This window comes from Salvia hispanica, unplaced genomic scaffold (assembly GCF_023119035.1).
Source record: "Salvia hispanica cultivar TCC Black 2014 unplaced genomic scaffold, UniMelb_Shisp_WGS_1.0 HiC_scaffold_739, whole genome shotgun sequence".
Taxonomy (NCBI): Eukaryota; Viridiplantae; Streptophyta; class Magnoliopsida; order Lamiales; family Lamiaceae; genus Salvia; species Salvia hispanica.
The window spans coordinates 1-11000 of record NW_025952509.1 but is presented as its reverse complement, the minus strand read 5'-3'; the positions used below and the strand labels follow the sequence as shown (position 1 = coordinate 11000).

Here is an 11000-nt window from a genome sequence, read left to right as displayed (position 1 = left end):
CCTTCCCATACAAATTCATACTAAAATTCCATTTGTATGTGGAATCAGAAAGAAATTGGAATATGGCTCTCCCTGGGTTCGGCGGAGATGAGATAAGAATTTTCAAGAAACCAGTAAGATAGTATATAATTTAGTTTCTACAAGTGTAACCAGAAAAATTGGTCTTTAGTTGTATGTTCAGTACAAAAGGTCGATTGTTTTTCTAACATACTGCATCTGTCCCCAGCATGTCAATGAGCTACACAGGGAGAGGCTTGCTGCTGTAAGTTTTTTGCATCTTTATTTTCATGTTTCAAGTGTCACCATAATTCTATATTAGCAGTAGAGTGAATTTGTGTTAGAGACGAGGGTGTTTAATTCAGTAAATAATACAAGACTGATATCGTTTTATTTGTGGTTTGTTGAACTTTCTATGTGCTGGTTCTTCTCTTGGCAGGTAAAAAAGTCGATGTCAGCTGCTGAAACAATATTCAGTAAGAACACAAGCGGAGCATCTGGGAGTGCTAAAGGTCATCTGTCAAAAGGACCTGCCAATACGATTAGTTCTCCTCCAAATCCTAAAATACGTGAAGCTGCATGAGAAATTACCGGAGCCAAAGTTTGTCGTCTGGTATTACCCCAGTGGAAACAATATAGCTGATGCTTTTGCGTCTGTTATATTATCATGTTACAGAATGAATTCTGCTTTTGGCTGTTTTATTCCATGGCCTCTTATAATCCTATGCCTTATGCAGGTCAGTTGGGGCAGAGATATTTTGTGCTTGTAACCCTGTGGATTTGAAAAACAGGAATAGCAAATGAACATGTTAAGAGGATTAAAAAAATGCTCAGAGGAAGAAATGTCACTTTGAAGGTAGTAGGGTTTCTTTTTTGTCTATTATGAAAAGAGCATTTTGTAAATTCGTGAAGTACTATGTAGGTAGGCATGAGTAAGGAAATGTGGGATTAGGTTTTTTATGTCAAATATTGGTAAATGGTCACCACAGCCACATGAGAACCCATACTCATATATTTCTGATGTGGTTTATCCAATATTTGTCTAGTTTCACGGTTTTGTTGATTTCATTCCACTATAAATTTAATACTATCAGAAGCCACATATGAAGTTTATATAAAAAAATGGAACATTTTAATCCTTCTTTTAGTGTTTGTGCCACCTGCATGGCTCGTTTATTAATAATCCTTGGGTGGGTATAGGATATATTCTGGTTTCTTTAAAAGGAAAAAGAGACTTTGTTTTTAATTAAAAATATGCAAGTGCATACACGTGAACGGAGTGTTTTAAATTTGCTCTTATCTGTTAAAAATTAAAATTGATCGACAAAAAGATACGTAACGGCCTATTTCTCTTTAGTCTTGACCCATATGCCTCACTATTTTTCTCTTTAAAGACACGATTGGAATTGGAATTGCAATTTACCAAATTCAGTCTGCATTTCTTCATAGTTAGGCCGTTGACTGCGACAATACATATTTTTCCTGCGAAAAGCCAATTGACAATGCCCTTACTATTCCACCAATTAAATCGTTCAATTGATATAGAATTTCTATTCTCAATTGCCATTTCTACATTTAGGTCATCCACGATGGGGGACTCTTCTACATCCCTCTAGCCATCATCCCTCCGTTAAATCACCGTTCCTCTCTTCTGTGCCCTAGCCATGCATTTCTCATTAATTTCCACTATCCATTATTTTAACTTCAAATAATTGTATTAATAATGAAATTAATTTTAAAATTTAAATTTTTTATAAGTGCTTAAGTTGCGCTTCCAAATTTATTTAATGATGTAGTCACAGTGAATGTTCGTCAATGCTGAATACGTGGAGCAGCGGACGTCCTATGTCGAGCAATTGTATATTCATCTCCCTTAGGATTAGTGACACTGCCTCCATTTACATTTGCATAAAAGCATCTAATATGGCATCGTTGTTTGAGATCTGATGCATTTTTTTGATAGAATTTTTGTGGGAGGAAGTATATAAAATTGAAAGTGAAATACTCCCTCCGTCCCATAAAAGTAAGGACATTTTCCTTTTTTCGTTCATCTCATAAAATTATCTCATTTCCATTTATTAAAGATCAAACCCCCAATTCCTACTTCATTCTTTGTGCATCGATTTTGTAAAATTGGTCGTTGGTTTGGATAATGTACCAGCCCAAGCCTAAATTAAATTTACTACTATGACATTGCACGCATCGTAGAATTATTCGCAAGAACAAACATTTCTAGGCCACAAAGTTCATAAACAAGAAACATAAAATCGAATATCCAGAAAAGCTAATCAGCAACTGCCACCTGTACCAGCCACATATAAAATTAAAAAATTGTTTTCGTATGAATAATGGGTCACATGGCGTTACGAATAATGATACGTTTCTAGACAGACTGAATTCCAGCTGACTGTTTGTTTAGCTGTGCATTTTATCTTCTTCTTTTTTTTAGTTTTCAATTACGAGATCTTCCAAATCATTACGCTTATATAATCTCCAAGATTTATTCAGAGATTCACCTTTTATTTTGTGATAGTTTCAATCGAATCCGCCAAAAACTGTGGTGATGTCGAGCGTGATTTCAGGAAATTGCTGTTCGACGAAGCGTGAAAAGCTTATCATCGACACCGATCCCGGCATTGGTTAGATTCTCAACCCCGCTACTGTTTATGATTCTGCTATTCGATGCCTTTTTATTGATGTTCAATTTCTTCCAAATGTGCCATCTTTCCAGTTCTATTTGAGTTCGGATTTTGAGGTTCAAACTTATGGCCTTTTGATTTCATTGATCCAATAGAATCTGTGTGTATGTGTGTGAGAGAGAGAGAGAGAGGGGTCCAATTCGCCTCTGCAAAAAGTGAACTAACTGATACTAAGAGATAGATAGAACTCCATGTGGATGTAGGGTAGATCAAATCTATCTAATGGAAGATATGTGGTACCAGCAGTATAATTCAATTTTGAGATGTTACCCCCAATTATTTATCTTACTAAAAGTTGTAAGTACAATTTAAATTGAGAGACAATCTCTTCACAATTCTGCTTTCCTGGCCACTAATCTACTAGTATTATCTTTTTGAGTGGAGATATTGAGTTTTAGTTGATTTCGGCCTGCACATATCTGTATATATATGGCTCATGTCAAGCAGTTAGATGTTTGACTTCACAAGTAGGTATAACAATCAGACGTTTGTTTTAATTTCTGAAATTCAAGCTTCATCTTCTTAAGTAAGTAGGGAATCATGGAGAATACACACATATTTATGTTAAAAGTGCAAGAGTCAGATGGTTCTTTAATTTGAGCGCTCAGTGGAGTTGTAACAAAGGATGTTATATTGAATTTCAGATGATAGCATGGCGATACTAATGGCATTTCAGTCACCTGAATTGGATATATTAGGATTAACAACAGTATTTGGCAATGTCAATACAGAGGATGCGACCCATAATGCATTGCTTCTGGTATGTCCCGTCGTGTATTCAGCTTCATTATCCTTCTTGGGTGCATGCTTAAGTACCTTATGTTTTGGATGTGTTTGTGATCTATAACTCTATTTGTTGTGCAAAATGATAGTGTGAGATTGCCGGACGTCCAGATATTCCAGTTGCTGGAACGGGGCTGTCTTGTGACCAAGTAGTTAGTGTGGAACTTTCAGTACACGCTGTTTTCCTGAAACTCTCTGGGGAAAGGTTGGGTGTCAGCCTCCATTTTAAAACTATATCTCGTGTAACATAAACTGGCTCAATATCTTGGGCTGTCATACTCTGTGAATTGCCAGTGATCACCCATTCACAAAGTATGCTTTGATGTTATTTTTACATTAATGTTATAATATGCTCAACAGCCGACAATAATGAAATACGGTACAGAGAGGAAAGCCACGCATTGTGACTTTGTCCATGGTTCAATGGATTGGGGAACATTTTTCTCGATCCTCCCAAATCTGGGGAAATTTACAAATCTGCACCAATTTTTGGGCGATACGGTTTCTGAATTTTCCGGTGAAGTCTCTATACTTTCTTTGGGACCTCTAACAAATATTGCTTTGGTAAGTGATCATTTGTCATTGATCCATGATGTTCTGATCGGCTCAATGGTAGTACTTTTAAGCAGGGCTTTTTCCTCTATTTAGGCTATAAAAAGGGACTCTCGTTTGCTAGTAAAATTAAGAGACTGGTGATCTTGGGTTTTTTATTTGGAAATTAATCCCGTCGAGGCAAATGTATGTAATCTGCTCCTTTTATTATTTGTTGATAAAGGCTAATGTGGAATCGAGTTATTTTGAGGTGTGTAAATTCTGTCTATTTATTTGATTTGCTCCTATGTGACTGCCAGATATATGGAGATCCAGAAGCAGCAGATGTTGTGTTCACTTCTGGGGCTAATATCGATGTTGTTGGCATAAACATCACAACGCAAGTCAAACTGACAGGTTCTGATACCCTCAAAATCAACTAAAGCTCCAACTATCTCACTATCCATTATATACCATATACAAGTAATATCCCATTTGAACATCTCGTCTCAGACATGCACCTTGAAGGGCTAAGGAAGTCTAGGTGGAAGGCATGCACAACTTATATGATATGTGCAAGTTTTGTCATGACTGGCATGTTAAATCTGATGGAGTTTAAGAGAGTGGTAACTCAGTTATAGCACACAAATTAGAATTCATTATTGAGTTTCATTCTGACATCAGAAATTCATTTTTACACAGGAATTTTCCTGCATGATCCTGTTAGTTTCATTGCACTAGTGAGACCTGATTTTTTTACATTAAAAGGGGTTGAAAGGGGTGAGAAAAGGGGCACTGCTTGGCCATACCATAATGGATCAAGGACAAAAGAAGTACGTCGCCTTTTGTTCTTCGTTTAAAAATGCTTTCTTTGTGAGGTTATCTGATTGTGGGAAATTATTGAATGCAGCTGGAATCGAGCAACCCATGGACGGAGTTCCCCCGTGTCTGTGGCGTGGACAGTTAATATAGAAGGAGTTCTGAACTATGTAAATGAAATTTTAATGAACCCCTGCTCTTAAATCAATAATTTGTTGTACATTGTGCCAATTTATTCTTTTGAAAAACTCTTAAACCCAGGAATTCTTTTCCCAGTGCTGCTGAAACTTTATACTCTTGATTTTCATTTGCCAAATATGTTCTCTCTCAGCTGTAAAGTAAATATTCTTCAACATGTTTTTTCTTAATTTTTAACACTCTTTTTTTCTCAAGTGTGACTTAATGATGCCTATTAATTGCTGCACGCTTACTGTACTTAGGGGTGAAAATATTTCAGTTTTAGATGAATAACTTTTAATCTTTAAGAAGTAGTACTACTTCATAATTTTTTTAATTTTCTTTTGTTGAAAATTTTTTATTAACCAATCCTTTAAAAATAAGATTTGGGGCCTTTTTTTTTGTCCATTGGTTCCCGTTTAAAAAATCCTAATTTCGGGGGAGTTCGGGTTGATAGGGTAAACCCTAAAAATAATATTTTTTTCCCCTTTTTTTAAAGTCTTTTTCGTTTTAAAAAATATAATAAATGTTAAAATAGAAAAAAAAGTAAAAAAGAGAATAATATGGGGAAAATTTTTTCTAATTTTTCTCTTTTTTTTTTATTATTTTTTTAACTTTTTTTTTATTTTTAAAAAGCAGTGAAAAATCGTGGGGGGAAAAAATTTTTTTAAATTTTTTTTTATTATTTTAAAAAAAACTAATGCTTTTTTAGTTATTTAATTTTTGTAAATAGGTTTAATCGAAAAAAATTTTATTGTAGATCAAGTTTAAAAAAAGATTTAACGGGAATACGGTTTCTGAATATGGGTTGGGTCGTTTTTCTATCTTTGCTCTTTTTATATTTTTTGTTTAAAGGATTCATTGGGGTTGGGGCCATTGTATTAGTTGACGCCTTAAATTGGGTTGTTGACTTTTTTAATTAGCATTATCTATTATCGATAAGACCAATCACCGATTGTCTTCATGTCACCCCAAACATTTAATAAAAAAAATTTTTTTCTCCTCATTCTTTTTAAGGCTTTTGATGATGCCATGCGCATTGAAATCATCCATATATTTGAGGACGAATGAGCATTTACTTGTATAATAAGATTGCAACTCATTGGGAAATCATCCATATAACTGAATCGCTGACTTTTTTTTTAATATGTGATGTCATTTAATACTAACTGTATCAGTTGACAAATTGCGCCTCCATGCCTAATTTTGGCCCAAATTCATGAATCACAACATCGAGGTGAAGTGATCAATCTAAATTACTAAAAAATTGGGTAAGCTGAATTATATTCAATTTAAGCCTGAATGTTTGGGCCTCATATTGCTGATTTAGCAACTGTTTTGCTTGAAACAAATATTTCATTCGTCTCTCTTAAAAATAAACCACATTTATCATTTTTGGTATGTCCTTTATAAATAGATTAATTATATATAAGAAAATCTTTTTTCTCTAATGAGACTAGTGTCATTCATCATTAACAATATTCCAATCACTTTTTCTTTCAATCTCTCTCTTACTTTATCGGTTATGAATTAAAATGCTGTGTTATTTGTTATCCTATTTTTGGGTGATACTAATTTTGGGGTAATCATGTGGGAAAGGGGCCAAATAAATTATAATTTTCTCTCTCAAATTTCATTTTAAGAAAGCTATTTTACAAAGTCTCCTTATTAGAAGGCAATAAATAAAAGCATACTTGAACAAATATACATGTCAACCACCTGCATCAATATTTTGACTCCGACGTTGGAGCATTTCAACCTCTTTCATGATTTTGATCGTCAATATTGTAAAAAAAAATAAAGTGTTGATCGTTTCATGGATTAGTAATTTAGTAGTACAATTTTGCTGGGGATGGGAAGATGAATTATTAGAATTATAGAGTCAAACAGATAGTGGCTACACAATTATTTAATTAATTAACACGTCAAGTATTAGGACCGACTTTGTCAACTCATATGAATTATATGAAGCAAGTCAAATGTCAGAATTATTATCGTCGCGCCAATTAATAAAGCAGTTAAACCACCTCTCCTTTTCAAAAAAGTTTAGCGAAAAATTACATGGCCATAAAATACTTTGAAATTTAACTCAAGGAGTCGACATAAAAAATGCATTAATTTAAAGTTAGTTGCTAGGACAGGATTATAAATATATAATGCAAAGTTTATATATTGTACAAATTGTAAATTATGATCTGGAGCGTCAAATTTCGAGATTTGATGTTAACATATGATAAATAACGTCAACGAGAAAATGTGAACTTTTCAACTTCGATTAACATTGTGTTGACATTTTACGGTAACGTTATTTATCGTACGGTGACGTAATCTTGAAATCTAACTATCATAATTATAGTTCGAAGTTTATAAAAAAAATTAGTTTGCATTTTATCACTACCTTCAAATAAATGGTTTATTAATTTAATTAGGTACATGGAGTTGTGCGAGCTGTGATAGTTGTATTTTCCAAATTCCGCCTTACTCTAATTGTTACACGTACAATAAGTTTCCTCTCTCAGTAAAATTGAACTTATTATAATTAAATGCCATTTGTTGACAGTTACCAACCCATTGAAAAATATCAGTTTGAACGCCCGCCAAAAGACTAAATAGATCATTCTAATAAAATTATCAAATATTTATAAATTTAATTTTTCAATCACCTAATCACCCTATACATTCGTTCTAATATTTGAAAATTAGTACTAATTAATTTGGTATTTGGCTGAAACCCATGGAAAATGAACATATTTATGATCCCCACTCATACAAGTATAGCATCACATGTCATTTTCAAAGTACCCAAAACTATAGTATTTGACACAAATCAAAATAGATGGTCATGTATCAAATCGATGTATTGATTTCATTATATTTAAAGAATTGAAATATTTGTTTCAAGCAAAACAAGTTGCTAAATCAGCAATATGAGGCCCAAACATTCAGGCTTAAATTGAATATAATTCAGCTTATATTTAATTTAACCTTTGTACTACATATTTTTTACCTTATTCCCTTGTATATGGACTGAAAATATACTATAGTTTGAAATGAAATTACATCATCTTGTGTGTGAAATGCTCGTAAATGTTTATTTTTGTTTCGACTATTAAAATATAAAAATATAAATTAAGAGAGAGAGAGACTTACTCCCAAGGGACATCTCCAAGAAGCATCCAATCTCCATCTTTGTCTTCATAGATTGGAACGTACTCACAATTTTCTGCATCTTTCAATGCTTCTCCTGTTTACATTTCAAACCAAAACCATAAACACTTTGATTTATGATTATCAATTACTAATAGTATAAAAACAAGTTTCTTTATCATGCCTCCCATAATTTTATTCCCTAATCATCACATTTTGCGTACATTTTGCCTGTCCTTTCGCCGACAATATATATTCCCATACAATTTAATATTTTTTCAATTAGGCTTAAAGTATTAGTACAATTATCCACTCAAAATTTCATTTCATACATAATTATATCTATTTTATTAAGAACATAATTATTGATAGGACATACCATATCATTACATTGATTAGCCTCATAAATAAAACATGGCATGTTTAACTAGACCTAACATAAAAATCAAACTGAATTCGAATCCTTTTTAACATAGATCTTATATTCTAACTAATGTTTAGGCAGTTTCAATTAGGCCAATGCACTTAAACCTAGTCTATTAAGTTATGGATCTCATGAAATTAACATATGCATATCACATTATAAATACCTAATTATTTAAAATGCAATTTTGCATGGCAATATTTCAAGACCCAAAACTCCATCTCAAAGCTAACTAATCCAACAAAATTAATACTAATAACAAAAAAGACATTAACTAAAGAAGGAAAACATAGAAACTAACCAATCCCAAAGCATCCAAAGAGCTCTTCAAGAGCCCTAACAAGATGAGAATAATCTTTATAATTACTCAAATCAATCTTCCTCAAAAAGGGAGCTCCATCCACACTAACTTTCACATACATTTTCATCCCACAACCATTTTTCCGTCGGTACGAGCACACCGGCGGCCACCCCACCACCTGATTCTTCCTCACCTCCTCCTTCCCCTCCTCCTCGCAAATATCAGAAAACACCCTCTTCTTCTCCTTCCCCCCGCCCCCACCGGGGAGCCCCAGCCTCAGCTCAGTCTCAAGCCCCGAGCAAATTTTCGCCATCTCTTTTCAAATAAAATTAGTTGGAATATAATTAAGAAAAAAATTGAGTTTGTTTGAAGTTTGAAGTGAAGAAGAAGAGATAGGTTTATTATGATTATATACATGGAAATGCCAGGTCAATTGAGGCTAATTGGTCGGTCACATGAGAAACAAAGGTGGGGGAGTGTTTGTTTGATGTAGCACTTGAATGAGCCGGCAAGATTAAAGTTGTGTATGGGAAGATCGGACGGCTGTGGGGCGGGGATGGGGTCTAGGGTTTGATCTGAGGCGTTGGATGGGAGGGATGGGGACATTGCATGTGAGGTGCTTGAGTAATGGGGTGGGTTGAGATATTCTATTTTTTATTATAGTTGGTGTATAATTTTATTTGATTTTGTTCTGTGTGTTATAGCATGCATGCATTAGCATATCTTTTTTTTTCAGTTGTTGAGTTAGTTAATTGCCTTTTTTTTGGGTTCTGTGTTGATTTCTGATACTAATATTATTCGGTTGTGCTTGAGCCTAGAAAGATTGTGAATATATTAAGAGATTCCATTGTGGCTATTTTCTTAATATGTAGGAGTAAAATTAATTTTCAACAATTTTAACAATTTAAACATAGAAATATTGAGATTGGTAGAAGCTTAAGCACCTCCCCCCTCTTAAGGAATAAGTTAAGAGAACTTAGACCATGAAGCTTACCTTGTTGGATTAACTAATGGATATGTTTGAATCAAAGGAGTGATAAAATATTGGATTTTCAAATTTATATCTATTTTTACATCATATGTTAATTTATAAATTGGAATGTATGCATTATTCTACTGTAAATTTCTGAAGTCGGACACATGTTCATCAAGGACAAATTTCATTATCAAATTGGACTTTATTGGGGATGGAGGGAGTATGTCATGTGTGGGAGTATGTCATTATCAAATATAGGACTAATGTGACAATTCTTGATAAATTTTGACTCTTGCATCTATCTATATGTATAATATATTGATTAATTTTTTAATTTATAATTACATTTTAAATTTAGAACACAATGAAAAAGGTCGTTGCTGACGTCGAGTAGCTGATCAGGCGGAGCGGCAGGGACGTCCAATACTTAGCAAACGAACAACAGAAGTGAACTCCAACTTTCTCAAAGGGTTAGGGCACGTGGAGTCGACGACAACTTTAAAATTGAGTTTAATGAAATTTTTTGACCCATAAGGGTCATTGGTGGGATCAATCGAACCCCAATCCCACCTGAATCCGCTAGTGTATATGTTGGATATATTTAGTGTAATTGGATTAACTTAATTGATTAGTATTATTATAATGATACATCATTTAAGTTTGGAAGTGCGGAGTGCACGCTTATTTGAATTCATTATGATGTTAGGGGCGAAGCCCCTTAACAGATGAACGGGGTCCGGGAGCAGCGCCCCCGGGTAGCGGGGTCCAAGGGCGCATGGCCAATAAGTCTGGAAATCGAGCTATTGGAAATTTTTTATTTCCAACGAAATTGCTTTATAAGAAATTCATCCGAAAATGTAATTTCTTAAAATCAAAGGACTAATTTACAATTTCGAAAACTTTGAAAATCAGTTAAATTCGGTTAAGAATTTAACAGATGCAACTTTTCGAAATTAACAATTGCAACTCTTCATCTTCATTAAGAACTGATCAGTTCTTTGGTTCGATTTACTCTCAATATACATATGATATTTACTGTATTCTCTCAATTTTATCCGATCAAATAGTTTGGTTGAACCACCGAAATTGATTTGATCTGAAAGTGATTTATCACGACTTTAGAGATAGATTATCCGTTTTTATGTT

The 11000-nt window shown here is 33.7% G+C and overlaps 2 protein-coding genes and 1 pseudogene across 2 annotated transcripts; 2 read left to right on the top strand and 1 right to left on the bottom strand.

The window, feature by feature from the left end:
- Positions 1–27: 27 nt before the first annotated feature.
- On the top strand, positions 28–1048 carry LOC125199929 (transcription initiation factor TFIID subunit 12-like). The gene is made up of 4 exons (XM_048097774.1): positions 28–113; positions 227–262; positions 437–610; positions 735–1048. The coding sequence occupies exons 1-3, from the start codon at positions 63–65 to the stop codon at positions 578–580; spliced, it is 231 nt and encodes a 76-aa protein (XP_047953731.1). The 5' UTR covers positions 28–62; the 3' UTR covers positions 581–610; positions 735–1048.
- Positions 1049–2359: 1311 nt separating this feature from the next.
- Positions 2360–5032, top strand: LOC125199928 (annotated as a pseudogene).
- A 3104-nt stretch (positions 5033–8136) lies between these two features.
- Positions 8137–9242, bottom strand: LOC125199930 (auxin-induced protein 22C-like). Its single transcript, XM_048097776.1, has 2 exons — positions 8879–9242; positions 8137–8250 (listed from the first exon to the last, which is right to left on the bottom strand). Exons 1-2 carry the CDS (start codon positions 9189–9191, stop codon positions 8153–8155), a joined length of 411 nt encoding a protein of 136 aa, XP_047953733.1. The 5' UTR covers positions 9192–9242; the 3' UTR covers positions 8137–8152.
- Between the last annotated feature and the right edge of the window lie 1758 nt (positions 9243–11000).